Genomic DNA, 22,923 nt, shown 5'->3' with positions numbered 1-22,923 from the left:
AACGGTTGACGTGATCATTTCCTCTGCAACACGAATTTTCTCAATCCTGCAATGCATATTAAATGAGACATTAGTCTTACAGGATAATGAGTCTCTCGCATGGTTTCATCCATACAACCACCAGCGAAAAACATATCAGACTCAAGTCAAATGACGCGACATACTGTTGGCCTTCAATCCATGTGCGAAACGCCTTTGGCTCCTCTTGACATTCTTCTCTTGCTGAGTACCCGATGCCGCTTTGTCTTGCTTGCTTGTCAACCTTGGTTGTATACGGAGTACCACGATCATAAAAGCTTGGGGGTTGTCGAGCAATCACAGATATTGTGTACCGTATGACCTTTGCCTATTCTCACAAGGCTGGGGGAATAAGCGCCAAGATGGGCCCTGTTTAGGACTGGGGCGAAGCTCACATACCCCTCATCGAGCATAAGACGATATCAGCCCTAGTAGGTTGCTTACTTGCCTTTTTCCCGTCTTCTCCGACAATTACTCTATTAAAGCATCGCGGAACTCAGCCGGATCGTTTGCTGCACAGACCTTCTAGTCCACATGTATACCTCTGTACCAAGCTCTAGAATAGGGACATTAGGTAGGTTCAAAGCCCCGAAGATTCCGGTACGTGCTATAGTTTAGGCAGTATAGCCAAGCACGACTTTATCAATGGCTGTTATCACAGGTTCTTTTCTTGGTCCCGTTGCCTACCTAGTCCTTGGACTCTCACCATGTCGCCGGCCGTGAAGATCATATCAATGTGGGTGCCTATATGAGAGTGAGCAGAGTGTTCCAATGTTTATTTCAAAGGTACCTAGCTGCCATGCGATGTCCAGGTGATCCTTCGGGTGACGTTTAACGTTGTCTAGTATGATAGAAAATTTTCTTTAGATTCCACTACCAGAAGGCCAGCATGCGAATTGGTGCCTGCTCTTTCGTCGAACCAGACAATCAAGTTGCCTGGCAATGCCACAATTTCATGCGGACTAGCTCATATCATGTATCTATATTTGTCTACGCGGAGTTGTCCTTGATGCCTCATGCGACAACTACTCTCCAGATGAATGCTGCCTAATGAGTCTAGGGGATAGGTGGTTCCACACTAAGGCGCCTGGGGTAGATTAGACTGACGCTATATCCTCTAGATACATTTAGAAAGGCTCTAGCGCCACGCCAGTCGTGATGGTAAGGTAAAAAGAGGGGTTAGGTTTAGGGAGCATATTTGTGCCGTTTACCGTATTAGTCCATCTGCTGAAACGACTTGTTCGACTCTCGTGGTCCTTACAGAGAGAGTACTGACCTCGGGAGTACCTGAATCTCGCCCAGGTTTAGTTTCCTGGCCCAAAGATGAAAAATTAGGGTGTAGCTTACTTGTTTCAATGTACTCGATACAATACTTGGGAGTAGATGGTGATTGCTTACGTCGACGTCGGGGATAGCCTTAGAACATATGGAAATTGTATGTCTACCTGTAAGCAACACAATATTCATGGATCTTGAGGAAAGATTTCAAGTGGTGCGTGCTTCAAGCCTTGTTCTATTTGATCATTTGTCCATCATTTACCCTACAAGTACCTCGTACTTTTAGTTATCCCATTGGTGACAGGCCCATACTGCGCTGAATAACTCTATGTAGGATACCAAGAAACATAGTCTAATCTCAGACAATCCTGAAACAAAGTTAAATGCCAACGATCGACGCAAGGCGATCCCAGCCTGATCAAATATGTAACGGGATTGGGGGAAGAGGTGTACCCTACATTGTTAGGTCTCTAGGCCAGCCCAGATAGGAACTCCACCCGGTAGCTCCCTCCTGCAAGGCAGTGCACTGCCCCACCCCCCACTAGGAAGGGTCATTGCCAATCACATCCGACATTGAATATATGCAGGTTGAACTTTGCGTACAGATGGAGGGATAGATTCGATCTCTGGAGATTCTAGATGCATCGGAGACAGGTAAATACCGAATAGATGGCTATCAGACAAGTAATAAGTATAATTATGAGATAGGTATAAAATAAAATATCAAGAATACACATACATCGTCCTTTGTAAAAAGACCAAAGACCGAAAGAGGTGATACCCAAATACCAACGTAACAGACAGGAACCAAAACCATACGGGTAATACGAATACCGAATGCCAACCAACCGGGAAGCATAGGAAGCGGACCCGCTTTGCACAGCCTCCTTGAGGTCTGCTCTAAACCTTGGAAGTCGGCAGAAGGGGGAAATGAAATGGAGGTCAACCCCGTCATTGGCGTTATCCTTGAAACTCGGCTTGACAGCGGGGCCACGAACTCTTTTAACGTGTAAAAACCATCGGGGATTGTGGATCTATGAGCTCTGAGAGCACCTCACTTAGCGCCCACGAGCAACTACCGTGCTGTGCCTGGTTACCCGTTTTGGCAGTGCATACTCCCTACTCGACGAATTCCGTTCCGGTGGACCTTCCAAGGTCGCAAAGCGTGTCTTATGCCGTGCAGCCTTAGGGTAAGCCGGGCCTGACTTGAATATGCATTCTAAATAGAGCTGCTGGTTTATTTCGCCGATGCTGTATTACTCTATATCCTTAGGTTTATGATTAGTTACATGGGTTTATGGAGTGCACGTGAGATGGTTCAAAACATGAGGGCGTCCTTGGTGTCATCAAATATAGATTGTCAGGGACATATAGCTCATTTGCTGCCTGATGTCTCAATTGAAGGCATCCCGAGAGTCAGCACGGAGTATTTCCATACTAAGTTCGCTTGGCCTGGAGGTTTGGTAGGCAGTGCCTCGAAGCGATATCTTGCTCGCTGCCAAAGAAACCCACTCAGACAATGCATATGCCCATGATTGACATTGAAGCCCACTCTTCACATGATGCACGTGGTCCTACTGAGTAAGCTACATCAGAGTTGCCTTGTTGGAAACTTGGCGATATGGCTGTGCACGGCAGGTGGACTTGATGGGCCCTTTCAGGCCCAGCAAAAGCGCGTATACCCCTTAATATCATGATAGCTCGGTGAAGGCTTTCCAGCCAGCACATGATGATCCAAGCCCAAATGGTCAAGCATGAGCCCTGGCCTCTAGCAAAGCGGATGCGAAGAAATGCAGGCTGACACAACAAGCTTTCATGAGTCGTAAAAATATCTATGCTTGCATGATCCCAGCTTAGAGACTCCCACGCCCACCCGAATGATTAGCTTCCGGGGCCCGCATGCCCGGAGGCAGGCGGATGGCAGGATTAGCTCTAGGTCCCCGAGACATGTTGACTTGATTTGCGATATCAACTCGAGCTTTGGTGAGGCCGATGGCGGGTATGACCCAGCCACCACAGCTGCACCGCAGACCTTGCCATGCGAATTTGCCGACGTTAGACCCACAGACAGGATTGGGGCAAGTGAGTCGGCCAGACAAAGGGGCATCGTCGGGATGCGCTCCGTACGTTGCATCCGCATCGGAGTTATCCTCTGACGGGAAAAGACTTGGACGCATCCAAGTCAGGGGGGGGAGGAACAAGTGGCCACACTCAGCGGTTGCCGATGTCTTGGCGGTGTTTTTCTTCTCCTCTTCATGCGGGACGATGAACGCATTGGTGGCCAGTTTGTATCTAGGGCCGTCATATTAGTCCGGGACAGAAGTATGAATTTGGATCCGCCGTTGTGGAACTTACCTGCATTTCCGGCACCGGTATTCGACAACGGGGCCAGTAGCGTCTTGGGAGCGCATGGGCTGCTCGTCTTCGAATCGGACCGACTTGAGCTCTGGGGCACGGCCACAGGCCACGCTGTCTTCGACCTCACGGCGATAGAGCCAGCGCTTGTAGGCTGGTTGGTCCGTGACATCATCTGGACAGCCCATCTCATGGTACACTTCCAGCTGTTGCATAAAGCCGTCATTGGGTTCACATAGTGGCCGGCTTTCGCGAACCAGCGCAAGGGCAGATTGCGGTGTGAGGGCCCCAGGCTGCAGGTGGAGTAGGTAGGCGATGCAAATGGTTGCGGAGCGGGACTTCCCCATCGCACTGGATCGTCACATCAGCCACTGCACATCCTTCCGTGTAAAGCGAGTCTAGGCGCGAAATCCAAACATGGAAAAAAACAACGAAGGGTCCAACGGTTATAGAGAACTGAGATACTCCAGCACCGTGTAGATCACGATAAAATGGACATGTGATGACGTATGAGGCATGAAGCCACTGGATGTGTATCGAGTATCGTATACTCGCCATGCCGATAGAAACGTGAAAGACAGCGCGGGTTGACTTACCAATGCACGAGTACACCTCTACCGCTGTCTAGACCGGATTGGATAAACTTGATAGCGGCAGGGAAATGCTCCAATAAATTCTCATCATCGACATCATCGACTCCTATTGAAAAATGCTGGTACGGCTCAAAAGTCTCTTGCTTTTCGGCTTCGTTTAGATGCAAAACAGACAAAACATGCGAGATGTCTGCGCGCGCCAAAGCTGCCTTGTTTTTGAGGCTGAAAATACTACAAGTGAGCAGTCAGCAACATGAACCACAAGCCACAGAGCTGGTAATCTGGTAAATTTGATATCTCATAGAGATCCAAGCAATGAGTATCAGTGAGGTAAGACCAACCCTCCAATGTAGATATTGTGGCCTTTTATTTGATTCATGGCCATTTTAAAAGAGAGGGCAGATGGTCCCTCCGTTAGAAGTGACAATAGGATATCCCTCAAAACTTCAACTTCCGAGTGTCGCTATCCAAAGGCGGAGGTTAAGCCTCGGCGTAACTCAATCTCAATACCCGACACGTGACTTGGCGATCAGATCCTGCCCGATTAGGCCTGTAGGGCTAGGGTGGTTGTGTCATGTGACTTTATGCCTCAGGCCGGATATCTATTTCCCAGCTTGTCTCTCTCCCAAGCACAGAGTATAAGCAACATATTCATGTGTACTCTAAGATGCTGAAGCATGTGGACACTACTCCATGCATATAGTGGTTGTGGCTTACAATTTTGCATATGTGTGCCTGCTATCTCGACCGGTGAGGTTCACGCGTCACAAATGATCGATCTAGGTCCTCCACCGACACCTAGTCTGCAACCTCTGTTTCAAACTTACGCTTTCATGAACAAGAAATGACCAGAGTGTGAAAAAGAGACTATGATTCGCCTACAGGACAAAACCGCGAAAGACAAGCCTAGCCGAGCGAAATGCACCTCAAGATGGAGCGCGATTTGTTTCCGACGCAGCTCAAACACCGACCTCATCACCAGATCTGATTTGCTATATTCACTGCAAGGGGTCATCACAGGGCGACAAAACTACTCCGTACCTTGTGTGGGAATGACGGCAGGGAACCCCCCACTCAGCAAAGTGAAGCATTGTTGGGGCAAACTCAGTATATTGCCGCCCTACTATATGGCTTAAGAGAGGCTAGCTTGTGTCGCGTCATATTATTGATTTTCAGCCGTGACACGCGCTCCAGGCTGCAGCCCTTTAAGGCTTAAGGCTGGCTGCGCCTCAGTGATGCAAAGTACGGAGTACTCCTTCGTAGGGAGTACTCAAAATCCCACGGAGTACGGAGTATTCTGGGGACAGACACTCGTGTGTCAGCGGGACTACGTAACCTCACTTCTGCTGACGCCTCTTGTTCGAAAGTGGCTTTTTGGTCTGTCATGTTGGCAATCACTGGAAATGAGGTACAGACACAGGCGCCTGGATGGGGCCCTGGAGCCTATGGATTCACATAGTTAATTGGCTGTTGATCTGCCCAAATGGGCCAAGGGCGTCTCCTGGGACACGACCCGGGGCTTGACGGCGACGATCGTGGAATCTGGAAACTTTATTAGACTAGTCTTGTTTATTGTACGAGTATCGCGAATGAGGCAAGAACTGCCAAGGTCAACACTGCCACTCACTCGGCTGTAACAAGTCTTGATTTTTGAGTGTTCTACCTAGCGGAGCTACTGTGGACTAGCTAGGGTGGCATCATACCATGCCTAAATTTTGAGCAACGGAGAACATGCATACTCAATTCAAGTATCTGACAGATCCGCATTGTTCGGATCAGGAGATCTGATATCATCGAGCGTATGAGCATTCGGGATGAGGTCATGTTCATGGGGTTGAGGTCTAACGATAGAGTTCATCTCATGGAAGCCCCATAATTACATGGAGACATTAGGCAAATACGGAGCACTACTCCGTACTAGGCTCAAAGCTGGGCTAATTGTATCGTACCTGAAATATTGTAAGAAGGCCCATCGACAAAAGGTTTTGTTTTTTTTTCTGAAAAAAAAAAAAAAAACAAGAAACACCAAGATTTCTTTTGTTCTCGAAGCTGCCCAGATGTGGATCCCCCAGATTACTCAGCTCCCCCTAGGTTTGTTCCAACGTTCATGCTTCCACTTACTCCTCTTCCCATACATCCTAGCCACCATCAAAGAAAATTTACGCGCCGGTGATTTCAAGCTTGACATGATTGACTCGACTTTGAACGTTTGTTCACACCAGTCAAGGTTTGCAACCCCTGCGCCCAAATGACAGGCGGACCGTCAGTGTGGCAGTGCATGCAATGCCAGGCGCCAAGTGGAGCGGGCTAGCAAATCAGTGGGTCCAAAGTCGACGACTCAGCATTGTCCGCTTTTTTTTTCTGTGGAGGCAAAAGAATGTTCTGATTGTAGCGCCCGATTCCTCCGACGCTGCACAAGATCTCTGCCTTGGTATTCTTGGTATTCTTGGTACTGACTTCGTCTGTACCACCTGATTGCACACCGTGGAATAGGCGTTTGTGCAGGTTACCAGTAAGCTAGGACTCAGTACCTAAATCTAATCAAGAGGACTACTTCCGTCGCAGGTATCGGGAAATATTAAGCCTAAATGCCAAGCCCTCCAAGCCCCGGCGTATATTATCACTGGCTGGGAATCTGCTCAAAGCCCTGCCAATCTATACCTCATTCTCCCAGAGAGGCGTGAGGTCTGACTCCGCATGGTACCCCTCTCTACAATTCAAGGTCAAGTTGACCCGAATCTACCATCAAACCGCAACCACAAACCTTGGTTCCTCGTGGCTTCTGGTGCGTCTAGAGCCGTCCCAAGCCGTTTCTCTTACTTACCGAAACGGGTGGCCCCCTGTTAAAGCCTGTCGGCACCTTTGGCCTTCGCGTGCCAATGAGATCCAAAATGATTACAATGCGGATGACTTTCCGGCATGAGACTGACGGGTTTAGTTGAATCAAAATGTAGGACTGTGTGTTTGTAGACGGAGTATGGAGTCCTCATAGCACCATATGCAATGGCCCGTCATCTGGGTCGCATTTGCGAGGCGTCCAATATACGAGTTTCCCCCACCCGTGAAGTTGGCCGCACGGTCATTCTGGGATGTAGTTGACTTCCCGTCAATGATGTGAAGATTCTCAGAGGTCAGCGGGCTAGGCCATGTGGTTCTTTCCCCCTTTCGCCTTACCGGGCTCCATCTGCCTCTATGGACCCTTGCCCGGCGCAAAGAGCTGAATGCAACCACGGTAGCCGGGGGACTGGAGAAAGACAAAATTACCGAGAGCCGGCGTGTCCATTAAGGCTGAGTAGTGTGGTACCTGGAGGCGACTTTTCCAGCCTTGTGCCCTACGCAACGTGGTCACCCACGTTGTATGGCTCTACTTGTACACGTACTGGTGATCTAACGGTAAACAGGTTGGTATTCGTACATCATCGTATATCAGATAATTCCAAGGTTTTACATTTAAGTTGAACTATACTCTAGCTTCTGCGGAGTAGTGAAAACGAATGGAAATAAGGGAAATAATAAAGGAAATAGTCCGTAATGAAGAAATAATCAGGAAATGGAACATTTGAAGCACCCCTGTATTGGTATGTAACACGCCTTACGAGCCAACGCACGATACATACATATACGCCCTCCAGTCTCTTTCCAAGGTCAAGTCCGAGACCTGTTGGTATGTTTCATTTTCTTTTTTCTTTTTTCCCTTTTTCTATTTCTTTTTGCCTCTTTGCCTCTGATTAGTTGGACCTCTCCATCGCTTTCTTTCCTCTCTCCCTTGGGCGAGGATGAGATCACCCAAATTGCCCCCCTCTCGCTCTGATTTGGTTGGATCCAATCGCTTGCACCGCCTGAATTTCTATTGCCCGGCGCATTTCAATTCTCACCTTTAATCTCTGATTTCAGCTCTTCTAGCTCCAGCGCAAGCTTCAAAATCATTTTATGACACTCGTCCTCAGCTAGTGGGGTGGAGACTCTCATGATACCGAATTAACTGGGTTTTTTTTAATTCGCGACCTTTTGGAATCCCGGACACCTGGACAAAGTGATTCATACATCTATTCGCTCTTCCGCATCTCTACTACAATGATGTGTGCGCGCGTCTGAATCGCAGTGGCCAAGTTCCATGGGACACAGACCCGATTCTCCGTGTGTTACTATTGCGGGAAACGTTTCATCTTATGAGGCGAATCGCCCAAGGGTCCCGAGGTAGGTCTCCTCAGCCCTATTGCAACCCCCCAGTTTATCACACCCATGTTCGCCATCTGACTTGTGCAGACTTACACTGCATACTTCTCGCGGCTGTCGCACATGAAGTATAGAGCTGTTCTGAGAACTCTCCATCGTGAGGCTGGATAACAGTCCGCTTAAGAATAGCTGGTTCCACGACCGACGTTTGCACTCAACTGGTTTGGGTTACTGCTGCAACAAAGATCTTGAATTTGACCTGCTTATATTCTTTTGGTCAAGCTCAAGCCTTCTTCTTTTTTCTTTCGCATCATCCTGGGCCTTTTACTCCAACCTCTGCCCGAGTCCATGTGCACGACTCGTGCCATCCTTTTCGCCCTGGCTTCAGTTCTAGAATGACACATCGGGTTCCTTCGAGCCTCGAAAATTCCAGAAACAGGCGCCGTTTCTCTGGAAGGTCTACCCGCGCTATGCCCGAGCTGTCATTCTCATCACACGGCCCGTTACCGATAGCTTCAAGAGGTATCATGAATAGTGCACCTCCGCCACTCCCGCCGCCGGCTAGGATCCACGACCTGGAAATTGGTTATGATGCAGGCTGGCAGCACGCAAATTCGCAAACTCCAACTTCTCTTCCACCAATTAACCCGGGCTCAAGCCTGCTTGGGGGCCACCGACGACCTGAAGCGTCCTCTCAGGGCGATCCAATGCAGATCGATGAGGTCGAGGGGCGCCAAAATGGCAAACCCGCCTCGCGAAGTCCCGAAACTCAGATCACCATAGATCCGCCTCCGCCGGTCATCGACGGATTTCCAAATTCAATTCCCAATCCTGCGGGCTCAATGTAAGCGCCTACTGTGCGAAATATGCAGATACTCGCATTTTTGTCCTCTTCAGTTTCCAAGGTTTACGTTGATTGCTAACTTAGTGATAGTCTGAGTGGTGAGCGTGACTTTTCATTGCGGAGCGTCAAGGATTCATCAAACGCTTATGATCAACACCTGTTGTCAAAAATTGGCAAGCCTCAAATCGCAAAACCTGTCTCTCCAAGGGGATCCATCAGCTTCGGAGCCGAAAACCGAAATTCGCTATCTGCCTTGGCTGTTCCAACCCGAAGCTCCGGTACTTTACCATCACCGGGGCCATCCGAGGGACCAAATCTCGATGTGAAATGGTACAACAGCCCACAGTCTGGTACAGTTTCACCCAGGACCAGGGTTGGATGGAGAGAATATGGCGAAGGACGGAGCCCAAGTGTGGAAAGCAACGCACCATCATCGGCACTCGATTACGACCAAGGATCTTTACGGGATGTCAGCCGGCGTCGCTGCCATGGAACAACACCTTCACGAGAAGATAGCATCAGTTTGCCCAGCCGATCAAACCGCGGAAGCTATGACCACGGTGTGTTCTCAGATATAGAGGGCGAGTTCTCGACCGATGAACCGGCGCCGCCGCGACAGTTCATCCTTCGAGAACCCACCCCGCCATATCAAGAGACACGACACGGTATGAAGAGGCGGGCATCGTCACCACCGCGCGAACCGATCAGCGAGGATAAACACGCTTTACATGTCGCCACAAGTAACGGAGATCTGTCCCAGAGAAGACTGAGCGGCCACTCATTCATGAATAACCTAACCGTCAACCCCAATTACCCGACAAGCCAACGAACACTTTCTGCCGCCTCATCGCTCAGCATTCGAACTTCTGGGTCTTATTCATCTACATTGTCCATTGGGGGAAGTAGCATGACTAGCTTATCTCCCTACGACCGACCATCTCCCGGTGGTCTTTCACCGAGCTCCGATCTCGACACTTACCACGAAAAGTCCATCCTCAACCCGTGCTCCCCCGGAGCGGTTGTCCAACCTGTACTCGGAAGAGGGTTACCGGGGCCAGCATCTCTGGAACCACCTGCAACAGATGCCACCGGAAAGCTCACGGTACCAACCACAGTCATGAGCATACCAAAGCCGGCTGGCTCCAAGATTGGTGGACTATTCATATGTGACTGTTGCCCCAAGAAACCCAAGAAGTTCGACAACTCAGACGAACTACGGTGAGTACTCATTATTTCACTCATACATCCACCGCAACTAACTTGATTCTAGTGCGCACGAAATGGAAAAGCAGTATGCATGCGCTTACTGCAACAATCGATTCAAGAATAAGAACGAAGCCGAGCGCCATCAGAACTCACTCCACCTCCGACGCCATTCCTGGTCATGTGCCGCACTGGTAAATTTCCAATCAGCTTTCCACGCGTCAGGCGCCCCGAACTGCCAAACGAGCGCTGGATCATCACACGACACTTGCGGCTATTGCGGCGAAGAGTTCGTCAATTTCCCCCAGCCCGACTGGGATCGCCGGTTCGACCACTTGACGACAGTGCACAAATTCGGTGAATGCAATAACGCCAAGAAGTTCTTCCGCGCCGACCACTTCCGCCAGCACCTTAAGCACAGCCATGCTGGTACCAGTGGAAAATGGACAAATATCCTGGAAAATGCTTGTATGAAGGAAGAACAGCCACCTGAGCCTCTGGATAGGAGTGGCAATGGTACGGGCAAGTCTCTGACATCAAACGCTATCTCCGAAGTTCTCAGTGAGCAATAACAACCAACTGGCCATACCTGGCCTTGTCGGAATGATTCACTCAGTGGTCACCGAGCTAAACCACACTTCCTGTGTTGCTGGTTGAGCTTGGGTAACCTACCCATCAACCTAGCATATCACATCTGCCTCCTTTCTCTCCTCTCACATCTCATACGTCACCACCAAGGAGCCCTTCAACACACATCCCGGAAACCACTCAAAAAATGCAAAAACATGCACCACCGACTGAAAACCCGAAGTTGACACTTCGAAAAAAAGCCCAAGGCACAACCCGGAATCACGATATCCACGAACATTTTGAAATTATAAGTTCTCCTCCAACGGACAAGGAGGGAACGGGAGTCTACGTCAGGACATGGATCTTTGTATTGAATCTTGAGCACCTCTGTGCATACCCCGGTTGCATTGCAATGGCATGGAAGGACATTCTCGATTCTTGTTCTCATTTTTACATGGAGTCAAGTTGGTTTCATGGCTCTCCGGTTGGACTGAACTGGAGAGTAGGAATGAATACCTGCCTCTCTGTTTCTGTTCTCTCTGGTCTGATCTTACATATATCCCCCGTCTTGTTTTATACCTTTGGGTGGACCTGAGGCGAATGGAAGGGCGTTGTACATAGATTTTGCATGGTAGCTTTTGTGAAAGACAAAACTTTACTTTCTACGTGACCTTCTGGAGCATCACTCCAACTAGATAATAGCCTCCGGGAGCAACCTTGGAAAATTATCAATCCTTGCCTGCTTGGTCGAGTTGGGTCGTGCGCTACCTTGGTAGGCGTAGGACCTGAGTTGACACTTCCGGTCCTAGTCCTAAGGTATAATTGTTTTGCGGGGCTATGGAGGGTAGTTGACAAAATCCAGCAATTCTATTAGTGCAATACACGATGGCTCACTGCTGCCAGCCTTGAAAATTTGTAATATAATCAAACAAGAGAGAAAATTTCTCTACACCAAGCCGAGCAAAAGCCGCTCAACCTACTCAGTGACACTATCCTTGATACTCCTCAAAGCACTCATTTTGTGAGCCGGGTCAATGGCAGCAGCATTCTGGGCCCTTCTACGGGCATCAGTCCAGAGCATAAACTCACCATACCCCTTGGGCATAACCTGCACATCCTTCTCAACCAAGAAAGTATAGTTGAACATTCCAGTGGACTTCTTCGTCCCGTGCTCAACATCTCGGACCTTGGAATCAACACGGACCTGCACCTTTGTATACTTAGTGCTGTCGCCCTCGCGCTCTTCAGGTTCCGTGTAAGCGACCGTTGCACGCAGGTATAGCACGCTGCCAACGGGAACGGGGTTCTCGAAAGTGCTGGGGTCCAGTGCGACGAAGTTTGGTCGTGCGTGTGCGAAGGAGGCGGCACAACAGAATGCAAGCTCGAAGGTTTGCTTGAGAAGGAAACCACCGAAAATCATGAAGTTGTGACGGTTTCGATCTTGGGGTTGCATGATCATGGCAGACTTGAGCACGGTGTCACTCATGAACACTTGGTTTGATGGGCGGGTCGTTGAGGATTGAGGGTCTGGTTTGTTTAGCTTTGGGCACTTTGCGTCGCTGAGATGGTAGCTTACTGAGATATGACATCTCCTTCGTCCACATTGAGTGGATCAATTCACTCTCCTCGTCATCGGGCGCCTTTTGCAGAAGACTGCGGGTGCGCAGAGCTTTCTTGGCCTGCGAGGCTTCCTCTCCCTTTGAGTAGAGACGCTTCTCCTCTTCCGTCTCCACGATCAAAGCGGGCACGGGCACGGGTCTATATGAAATATGTTAGACCACACGAGCTATCAAACGACAGGTAACGTACTTCTTCGTCTTGGTATCAAGCGAGACCATTGTGAAAGCACAAGTGATCAGAACATCCTCTGGCTTTGCTTCCACGCCTTCCGGTCGAGCTTTCGTGACTTGTAGAGAGATCTCCATACTTGAACGGCCGGTAGCGTAGGTGCATTGACCGCTCAGCTCGAGGTCGCAAATCTCCATTAGGGGGTTTTCGATGGTGATTCGGTCACAAGCAGCTGTTACGGTTGATACTCCATCGCCTGTATGGCGGTTTGCAATGACACCAGAAAACGCGTCAAGGTCCATCAGCAAAGATCCTAATCTGCTCGGTGTGTCAATAATGTGGTTCACAGATAAAACGCGGTTCCTTCTTACCTGATGTGTCCATCGGCGTTTAGGTAAGAGTCCAGCAGCCATTTATCCTGGGCTAAGGGGAGAACCTATATCGACGTAAGAAACATTGAAATAGACAAGTAGACAGAAAATCCATGAGCATACCGCACTGTAATAGCTGTCTGACATCTTTTTCGGCGAGAGATCACGCTCGATCTGTTGACCACTTTGCTGAGAGTCAACCTTCTCGGCCTCCTTTCTCAGACTCAGAGCATCGATCCATGGTGTCTTAACACGCATAGGCATCCATGTAGCTCGAGAACCCGCCTGCTTCGGCGAAGAATGGAAGTCCTGCACATCGATGCAGGAGCGCTGGGTTGCAATTGCGGTTCGCGCGGACAGCACGGATGGGACGCGTGAGCGCAAACGCGCGGACCTGCTCAGACCAAACATCTTGAATATGTGTGTGAAAGGAGTAAGAAGCCAATCTAAGAAAAAGAATCTAAAGAATTGACGATGACGATGTCCCGAGGGCTCACCCGATGTGGTTAGTGGCCGGCGGGGATTCTCGGCTGCCGACGAAAATGAATACCGAGATGTGTCACCGCTTCAGTGATCTTTCGGATCAACCGAAATGTCCCACTCGATTGTACAATAGTTGCTTGTTTTGTCAAATTTTGGCATTCCGAAGGTCCGGGGCTGCTCCGATCAACAAGCACATCGCTTTGTATGATCAACCTTCAGGAAGTTCATGTATTCGGAGACGACTTCATGAAACTCTGCAACTCTGCAGCCAATGCCCGGCAGGATACAGAATCAAAGACAAATTATCCATGGATCTCTTGTCTGAGATTTTGTTTAGATTCTTTGGGGTTTCGTTCGAACCCTTGTGTGGATTTATCGTGCCAAGTTGGGTGTTGTGAAGTCATCGAAGCATCTCGGGATACCGTAACAGAGAAACTCGACAATCTCACAGACAATCTCACAGCCTTAAAACCCTTGGAAGGACGGGGCCATGGAGAGAATACAGCTGCCAGGAGAGGTCTGTCTTTACTTTGTAAGGGCAGATCTTGTAATGATGGAGCAGGACCGCGCATACTGCGGCTGATCGTGCAAATCAGCCATGGTTGTGCACTAGTTTCCTTGTTTTTTGACCAACCTTGCAAGTAAATTGGGTTTAAGCTTGTTTGGTGTATTCCGCAGCATAACATTGGACTTCACACAAGCCAAATTGCCAGGCTGCTATGATATGGTGAACTCAAGGTCAAGGGAAGGATGATCTACAGTGGACTGTTGCACACAAACGCTACCCACTTTGCTTAACATTGATAAACGCGAAGATCATACCCTAAATTCTCTCCTGCATGATTTAGTATTAAGCCGCACCAAGCTTCGGTCCGAAGTCAGACCATCCGAGGGTTGATGTTCTCTCGTCCGAGAACAGCGACCCATCGTCAAAATGAAGTCATTGATAAGATACCAAATCGATAACTATAAATTCGACTGCAACAGCAAGTTCCAGGATATATTTCAAATCACACTTTGTACAGAGGTTTTATTCAATATGAGTGACCCTACCAATCCCCATATCAAAGAGCGCACCACACCCCAATGGGGTCTCTATCAGCGCGAGAACTTCTGGAAGCAGAATGAAGGGAAGGCCCCTCTATTCAACACAGGTAAGCCTTCATACCCAAACCCTGAAGTGATCATCCAGCTCTAACGCCTATGCAGACCCTCGCAAAATGGAAGAAAGGGCCAAAGAGAAGCTCAGTGAAGGCGGCTGGTATTACGCCTCCTCCAACGCCGGAATGTCTAACACCCACCTGGCAAACCGACAAGCTTTCTACCGACACCGTCTGATCCCTAACCAGCTCATCGACACCAACAACCGGGACACGACAACAACTATTTTCGGCCACAAAGTGTCAGCCCCAATCGGCTTTGCCCCAATCGGCATAAACAAGATCTACCATCAATCAGGCGAAGCAGCTGTCTCCAAAGTCGCAGGCGAGCTCAATCTCCCTTACTGCCTCTCCACAGCCGGTAGCACCTCAATTGAAAAGGTCGCAGAAGCCAATGGGTCCGGACCCCGATTCTTCCAGCTGTACATGCCCCACGATGACGAGCTAACAGTCTCACTTCTCACGCGGGCCTGGGAAAGCGGGTTCGACGCCTTGATCCTTACTACGGATACATGGCAGCTTGGCTGGCGACATGACGACGTCGCCTCGTCGAATTATGCATTCTATCGAGGCTTTGGTGCTGATCTCGGTCTCACGGATCCTGTTTTCCGGAAACGGTGCAAAGAGGATGGAATTGATCCGGATGTCGACGTGGTTGCCGCGAGTGCAAAGTGGATTGATTCTGTCTGGCATGGGCGGGCGTGGTCGTGGGAGAAGATTCCTTGGTTAATTGAGACTTGGAAGAAGATTAGTGGGGGGAGACCTTTTGCGATTAAGGGTATTCAGTCTGTGAAGGATGCGAGGAAGTGTGTGGAGATGGGGGTCGATGGTATCGTTGTGAGTAATCATGCTGGCAGACAGGTTGATGGGGCTGTTGCTAGTCTTGATGCGTTGGAGAGGATTGCGCAGGATGTGGGTGACAAGATTTATGTGATGTTTGATTCCGGGGTTCGTGGGGCAAGTGATGTTGTGAAGGCGCTTGCCCTTGGTGCGAAGTTTGTGTTTATTGGCAGACTTTGGATTTGGGGGTTGAGTATCCATGGTGAAGACGGGGTTCGCCATGTGATGAAGTCTTTGTTGGCGGATCTGGATATCCTGATGGGTGTTGCTGGTTTCAACGGGGTTGAGGACTTTGATAAGACTATTCTTGGTGAGTGTTTCTCTTTGGGTACTTCCAAGGTTTGGTTGATGAGAATGATTGCTAATTTGTGGTGCAGAGTCGGACCCCAAGAACTATTCGCTCATCCCCCAGAAGACCCTGTAAATGGAAAGAATAGTGGTGATACTATCTGCGAAATACATATTGCATGTTGGTACAGAGTACAATGGGCCCTATTCATGATCAGAAAATATGACATTGTGCCAAAATCTAGTGGACTTTTGTCTATCTGTAAAAAGGAGAATAGTTCCAACAAATTGGTTTCAAGGATATGATCCAGGTGTGGTATTGGTGAATGATGTTCAGCATGAAACGAGTGGCATATGCAGCTGGGATAACAAGCAACGGACAAACGAGGTGCCGTCAAGATGTGCTGATAAGGTGGGTGATCGTATGTGTACCCTGGTGTATAAACAGAATTGAAAAGGATGTGCATGGGCAGCGATTGACAATGTGCATGGGAAACGATCGACAATGTGCACAGAGATGAGTAAGAGAAAGCATTAATACATGGAGCAAAATATGATTGCCAGTCAAAGTCGCTGAGAAATGAAAAGAGAAACGCGCTAAACGACACTTCAAACAATCAAGGCGCCGAGGAGGACCGGGAGCATAGACCAGCTAATGCTGCGGGTAAATTGGGAGGCAGAGCTGCCAGAGATAGTAGGCACTGCAGAGGATGCGGTTGTACCAGTGGCATCGGTAGCGCTGGCACCAGAGGAAGCGGTGCCAGTGACCGGGGGTGCAGTGAATGTGCCATTTCCTGCGGATGCGGTGGAAGACGCCGTTGTCGACGATTGAGAGGCTGAGGCAAGTTGGCCGAATCCAATCTGGCCGTTGTCGAAATCAAAAACTGTGTATACATTCTTCAGGAACACATCACCAACGAGCCAATTCGCGCCGTTGCTTGCGTAGCTGACGATGGTGGAGATGCAGTAATCAGAGTCGTCTGATTCAGGGCTGCCAACATAGTCTTTGGGAGAGATGGAATATTTGACACCTGAGAACTCGAACTCGATGGTTGCAGTTGAGTTACAGGGAAGGATGTGGTTGTTGGAGTTGCTCGATTGCTTCGATGCATCGGGGACGAGGCCAAAGAGAACCTCCGCGTCTGATGGTGGAATCAGGAGATAGGTGGTACCAGTGTCGATAGTGGCGGATTTCCCAGTGAAGTTGCAGCTCTTGCCATTCACATAAGCGTCGTCCACAGGAATACTCCAAATGTCGGCATCAGTGGTGGTGTAAGAGATAGTACCATCGAATTTGGTAGTATCGACTCCGCCAAAGTTCACCTCGCCATCCTTGCCATCGTCTTCTGCGCGAGAAAGACTGAATCCAATCAAGTTTGACTTGAGCAAGTTCTTCTTGGCGACCAGATCCATGAATGAGGGAAGACTCCACCCATTTGTCTGCGATCGACCTAAGCCCATGATTCCATCGAATGGGTAGCTTTCAAAAGTCTTGGAGGCATAATTGGCTTGGCCGAATTCCTGCTGAACTTCGAGGCCCGCAAGCGAGAGGGTATCTGTTCCCAGTTTTCCAGTAATATTCCCGCTTCCATAACCTAAACTGAAGGTCGAGTCCTCGGTGGTGTAGCTGGTGGACTTGGAGCGATCGAAAGTGCGGTGACGAGTACAAACTTCCTCCGTGCATTCGGAGTCAAAGACCCAGGTATTAGGAGCTCCGGTATCGAGAGCCATCCACATCTCCGTCTTTTCGGAGCCCACAAAAACGGATGAAAAGTACGAATAGTCCGTGCCATCTTGGTCCAGTGGTGCACTGTTCTTCAGTTTTGGCGTGTACGCTTCGACGATCTTGTAGTTATTGTCACGGCGAACGGGGATTTTCTTGAGGTTGATAGTCGGTGGTTTAATGTCGTCATCGGTTTTGGCCTCGATCAAACTCCACGGCATGAAGCGGCGTTCGAGGGTGTCGTCAACGTCGCGCAATTCCACCCGTAGTTCCCATGGATAGAAAGCACGAACGCCTGTAATCCCGGCGATGAAGACCAAACATGATGAGAGATGCATAATCCCGAGGGGGTTTAGTAGCGGAAAATTGTGGAAACCTGCATTTGATTCGGCGGGACTCGAATTCGCGTTTTTTGCTTTTTGCTGCTTGCTGCTTGCTGCTAGGTATTTGTATTCAATGAAATGATCTAGATTTGAGCGATTGAAAAGAAAGTGAGCGTAATATAAGCAATATAAGCACAAAGAAAGAGAAGAGTGGTTGGAAAGAAGACGTGAGGGGGAGAAGGTGGCGGAAGTCCATGAAGAAAATCCCCCCTGACAACCTACTATCGTCGACTCCAGTTGCTACTAAACCATTTTGGGGTCTAGCTCTCCACTGGCAGGAACTCTTCTCCACCGGCCTAACACCCGTTCAAGTCCAGATCGACTTGTTCGTCGGGGCTAGCTGCACGCTAATCCAAGCTCGGTGCTCCTGTGGGCACTTCCACCTTGATTTCATTCCAATTCATGGTTTCTATTTCTATTCGGATTATTGAACCTGTCGGATGTGCGAGATGCACTGCTACAATTGGCCGATCAAACCACAACATGATGTAGCTTGATCTTGAGTCTGAAAAAAAAGGGGATGACATGAGTTTGGTGTGGTGAATGTGCCCCTATGTGCGGAGTATGGACTCTATGGAGTATAGATTTATAACATCAATTTCAACAGCATCTCGCCAATTCCTTCCGGGATGTGCCCAAATACATTAATGAACTTGAACTTGGCCTGCAGATGAGAAAAAAAGTGTGCAAATGCGACCGTACGGTCTAGACTCGCCTCCACATGGGTCGAGACCACAGTGCCAGGTACGCCGTACTTTTGGCCGACAAGGATCTGCAGCTGGACATGTCAGACTGCAGCTGGGTATATTGCACCAGTCAAAATGCTTTGGAGTACTCCGTACATCTTAGCGATTCTGTTTGCCTCGAGCATCTCCACTGTGCAGTTTGCTTCCTGCCCGGCGATGCCATACTCAGTAATTGCCAATTCTTCCGGTCAGGGAGGATTTTCGAAACACTTCAAGACTGGCCTGATTCCTTCAAACCAGGTTGTCATAATATGAATTTTCATGGATTTTCTTGTTTCCTTGGATATTGAAATTTGGATTGTCATTAAATGGTCTATGGCCTATCACTGGTAGAAAATGAAGAAGAATATTTTCGCACATAGGCACATTTTTCGGCATCAAAGGAAACAACCTTGGAAGGTCCATAAAACCGTGGACTTAGGCAATCGGGATCCCACTCTGGAGTGAGGCCACGCCCTTGGGGCCCAGAACGTCTTCAACACTGAGCCAAGAATACACCAGCTCATCCGATTTGCCGGTATCATGATTGACATCACCTTGAATTGGCCTTTTGTTCTTGCAGAACACCCTCAGCTCCTTGCATGCGACGTCTCCATTCTTCTCCAAGTATTTCCGCATCACGTCGCCGGCGCTCGCGACAATGCGGCTCGCTATCCCCGCCCCGCGAGATGCAAGTCCCATTGCACGTGCATTTTGGGCGGAGCCTTCTGCAACATGATGGATGAGGAAGACGATGTTTGATATGAAGGACTCATCTGGCATGTACGCTGACGTGAAGTATTGAACAAATTTCTGGTGCTCTTTGTCGCGGATAAGTCTGAGTAACTCGATGGAGCGTTTGTGCATGCCAAAGTAATTGTACGTGATCACAGGCTCTTCTTCGAATAGCTTGGTCTTCATGAAGGCGAGAAGCTGCAGCGTGTCCAGGTTGTGGGTTTGAGACCACTTGCGGGTGATAATGAGTTCCGGATTGGATTTTTCAAGCTCCTTGCTGGACGATTTGACGTTTTTTGAAAGCTCGTCTAGGATTGCGTGAATGTCTTTAATCCCGATATTTTCCCCGGTGCCACCGACGTACTCCTCAAAAAACAAGGTCGCAACTGCAGTAGTGGGCTTAAGCACGCGGGTGGTTTTACCATCAGGTTTGTGCCATCTGCTGCTCCGGGAGTCTCGAGCAAACTTGGTAGGGGATGAAATACCTGTGGCCAACTGAAGCCGGTTCAACGATTCTGCAGCGTTCTTTGGCCGCGAGCCAACAAAAATATGAGACTCGCTATGGATCTTGATAAAAGCATCCATATCAGGCCATCTCAGGTCTTTGTGCATTGGAGAGGTTTTTAAGACGAGGTTGTGCAAAAAGGCCAGTTGCTGGACGTCGTACCATTGGGTAACGAGCTTCTGACCGACAAACTGCATTCTCATATTGAGACTGAATAGGATCAAGCCGCAGAGGATAGCATGCTGCGAGAAGAGTGCGTGTTTTTCGGGCGCTGTGCCAACTTTGTCGAGTTCACAACGAATTCGAGTGTCTTGGAAGATATCTTGTATAATCCATGACTTTATGGTCGATCCTATATCTTGGATTTTCTCATCACACATCTTCGGCCAAAACTTGGGCTGAGGATGTGTTTTGGATAGCTGAGAATACTCATCGATAGTCTTCTTGATGCGAAGTCCAGACATTCGGAGGTCTTCAAATGCACCTAAGCTGCTGTGACGCATGACGTGATGAATATCGAGGAAGATCTGGGTAGCGAAGCAAAGCCACAAATCAACTTCTTTGGACTTGGCAAACTCAGTAAGGCCTCGAGTGATCGCATCCCCGGTAGGCATCTGGATTTTGAACGTATTGACTATGTAAAACTCTGGTAGAATAGAAAGAAGGATGATTTTGTCTTCGTTAAATTTCTGACCCAGAGACATCTTCTCTCGGTTTGCTTTCGGGTTGTAGGTGCCAAAGTGACCCTTTTTAAAGACTGGTAGATGATTGACCTGGAGGACATCTGCGAAGGAGTCAAGCAAGCTCTTAGTCGGCACATAGCACCACTCGGCTATATCAGCCATATGCTTGTTGTATGGTAGGCCAATCTCAGTTGACGGGGCCGCAGGGATTCCACGGGTAAGAACAGCGAGGTTGTAGACAATGTTCTGGACATTATCCATTCTCCCGGTGAGGGATTCTTGCCAGTCAGCTTCCACCTCCTGCACAAGATCTCGGGCGAGCTTCAAAGCACTATCAGTCACGACAGCGGCGTTCATGAGGTCAATTTTCTTGTCTCGATATTCAGCCCAGGTGATGGAAATGAATGTCCGAATGTTGTTCAAGTCTTGAAGCAAGCAGAGAGACTTGAAGAATAGCTGGCTAAGATATGAGTCTTCTTCCTCGTCATTGTTCGCATCCTCTTCATCCACATCCACTTTAACGATCTTCTTGAGTTCAACAGATGCCGGTTTAGTTTGCGTAGTCTCCTGGGGTTCTTCCACAGTAAGAACAGCAAATCTGTTAAGAAATCTGTCGTCATTGGCATCGTCATTCTCAGCTTCAGAGGCCTGTGGTTTCTTGACGTCTGGGTTTGAGGACTGGTCGGTCTTCCATTCCAAGTCATCACAGATTTTCTCTAATACATTGATGAAATAAGAATGCCGCTTGTTGTTTGCAGAGTCGCCCTGGCCCAAGAACCATGTAGTGACCGCCCTTCTCAATTTGATGGCGCGTTTTGCGATGGTAAGAATTGATTTGGGTACCGTGAGAGACGAGCTAGCAACCACCTCAGCGAACTTTTGCAGATCTTTGGCAGTCGCACTATAGTGAAGTGGATCTGCATCTGAGCCGTGTTTTTTGCCTTTCTGCTGTTTACCCTTTTTCACGGTAGGGGGAGGAGCAGCAGCGAGGCCAGGTGGTTGATAGCCGCATTTATTGGCTGTCTCCAGTAACCAAGTTGCAAACGAATTGGTATCTGCTTTGTAGCGCGCGTAGCTACTCTGCAAGAATTCAGGTAGCATGGCGGGGGCTAAGCAAAAGTATGGTATGGTACGATGTTGTGTGTATTGTGGGAGATGTGGGAGACGAGTAGATGAAGGAGATGAAGGGGAGAGAGGGAGAGAGGTCGGGACAGAGAGAGCAGAGAGCTCCATCAACATGTCAGAGCCTTACAAACCAGGCAAACATATCAAACGCTACTCCGTGCCCGGTCGGTGAATAGTTGACCTGGTCAATTGCTCCGATCGGGTTGCCGGAAATTTAGCCCGGTCTGGCTGAACTATGTACATCCTGGGGTAAGATTCAGCCCTACCTACCGCTAGTTCCCTATCATCCCAGCAGGCGATCTTCTCGCGCTCACACACTATTCCTTCACTCGTCTCCCAGTATCTAGCCTAGATTCTTTGGCCAATCAGCTTACATCGCGCAAATGCCCTTGCCTGGGCATCTATATATCCAAGAAAATATGTCACTCTTCAATGTCGACACTATCATACCTTTTCCGTGTGGATCTTGTTCCACTCTTGAACCCACAGAATCTTTACGTCCAAACCTTGGAACAGTCCAATGGCTTTTCTGCACCAAAATACCCTCATCGTTGCGGAGATCTGGGCATGATGATGGCCTCCTTTCGTATGCTCTCACCAATGACTCTGGTATATAACATATTTCTAACCATATCCTAAGATTCTTTCTACTCCCTCGGTCTATATATGCATTGGAGTACCCATATATGTAACAAGACATTCCCCGGACGCAACAAAAACTCAACCTGGAGGGGGTTGCCCCCACACCAAGACTACAAACCCGAAGGTTTCCAGGAGTCGCTGCCGAGTGTTGGTAGGGCCACTCAGTTTTTCCTGCCCTCTCCCGAGAGGCAGGTGCGATTTAAACTCCCCCGACCCGAAGATCGGAGCTCGGACTCGCTTTAATGCGGCAGTGTTGAAGATGAGACATCTTACCACTGAGCCACTCGCCCTCGCGTACTAAAAGGGAGGGTTATTTGGACATTTATAGGTCCTCAAAGGCGTGGGTTCGAGGACGAGGACAGTCGTTTTTGGTGCTAGAAAACAAGTTGGGTGCATTCAGAAGCTCATATCACCAGTATGATTCCGGTGAATTTT

General features: G+C 49.0%; 7 protein-coding genes across 7 annotated transcripts; 3 read left to right on the top strand and 4 right to left on the bottom strand.

Moving 5' to 3' along the window:
- Positions 1-725: 725 nt before the first annotated feature.
- On the top strand, positions 726-1,069 carry N7506_009119 (uncharacterized protein; the record flags this gene model as incomplete). Its single annotated transcript, XM_056958412.1, has 2 exons — positions 726-754; positions 886-1,069. The coding sequence occupies 2 exons, from the start codon at positions 726-728 to the stop codon at positions 1,067-1,069; spliced, it is 213 nt and encodes a 70-aa protein (XP_056807802.1).
- A 2,080-nt stretch (positions 1,070-3,149) lies between these two features.
- On the bottom strand, positions 3,150-4,629 carry dspC (dual specificity phosphatase YVH1; the record flags this gene model as incomplete). Its single annotated transcript, XM_056958411.1, has 4 exons — positions 3,150-3,588; positions 3,652-4,002; positions 4,248-4,475; positions 4,586-4,629. The coding sequence occupies 4 exons, from the start codon at positions 4,627-4,629 to the stop codon at positions 3,150-3,152; spliced, it is 1,062 nt and encodes a 353-aa protein (XP_056807801.1).
- A 4,186-nt stretch (positions 4,630-8,815) lies between these two features.
- On the top strand, positions 8,816-11,039 carry znfA (putative C2H2 finger domain protein; the record flags this gene model as incomplete). Its single annotated transcript, XM_056958410.1, has 3 exons — positions 8,816-9,264; positions 9,355-10,482; positions 10,535-11,039. The coding sequence occupies 3 exons, from the start codon at positions 8,816-8,818 to the stop codon at positions 11,037-11,039; spliced, it is 2,082 nt and encodes a 693-aa protein (XP_056807800.1).
- A 974-nt stretch (positions 11,040-12,013) lies between these two features.
- N7506_009116 (putative acyl-CoA thioester hydrolase) lies at positions 12,014-13,607 on the bottom strand (the record flags this gene model as incomplete). The annotated part of the gene is made up of 5 exons (XM_056958409.1): positions 12,014-12,564; positions 12,614-12,795; positions 12,847-13,143; positions 13,197-13,261; positions 13,320-13,607. 5 exons carry the CDS (start codon positions 13,605-13,607, stop codon positions 12,014-12,016), a joined length of 1,383 nt encoding a protein of 460 aa, XP_056807799.1.
- Positions 13,608-14,718: 1,111 nt separating this feature from the next.
- On the top strand, positions 14,719-16,103 carry N7506_009115 (uncharacterized protein; the record flags this gene model as incomplete). Its single annotated transcript, XM_056958408.1, has 3 exons — positions 14,719-14,833; positions 14,889-15,989; positions 16,057-16,103. The coding sequence occupies 3 exons, from the start codon at positions 14,719-14,721 to the stop codon at positions 16,101-16,103; spliced, it is 1,263 nt and encodes a 420-aa protein (XP_056807798.1).
- A 473-nt stretch (positions 16,104-16,576) lies between these two features.
- On the bottom strand, positions 16,577-18,028 carry N7506_009114 (uncharacterized protein; the record flags this gene model as incomplete). The annotated part of the gene is made up of 1 exon (XM_056958407.1): positions 16,577-18,028. The coding sequence occupies one exon, from the start codon at positions 18,026-18,028 to the stop codon at positions 16,577-16,579; it is 1,452 nt and encodes a 483-aa protein (XP_056807797.1).
- Positions 18,029-19,236: 1,208 nt separating this feature from the next.
- Positions 19,237-21,822, bottom strand: N7506_009113 (uncharacterized protein; the record flags this gene model as incomplete). The annotated part of the gene is made up of 1 exon (XM_056958406.1): positions 19,237-21,822. The coding sequence occupies one exon, from the start codon at positions 21,820-21,822 to the stop codon at positions 19,237-19,239; it is 2,586 nt and encodes an 861-aa protein (XP_056807796.1).
- Positions 21,823-22,923: the final 1,101 nt, after the last annotated feature.

This window comes from Penicillium brevicompactum (genome assembly GCF_028827555.1).
Source record: "Penicillium brevicompactum strain IBT 35665 chromosome Unknown utg000006l_segment0_segment0, whole genome shotgun sequence".
Lineage (NCBI taxonomy): Eukaryota > Fungi > Ascomycota > Eurotiomycetes > Eurotiales > Aspergillaceae > Penicillium > Penicillium brevicompactum.
This window is presented reverse-complemented; position numbering and strand designations above follow the sequence as displayed.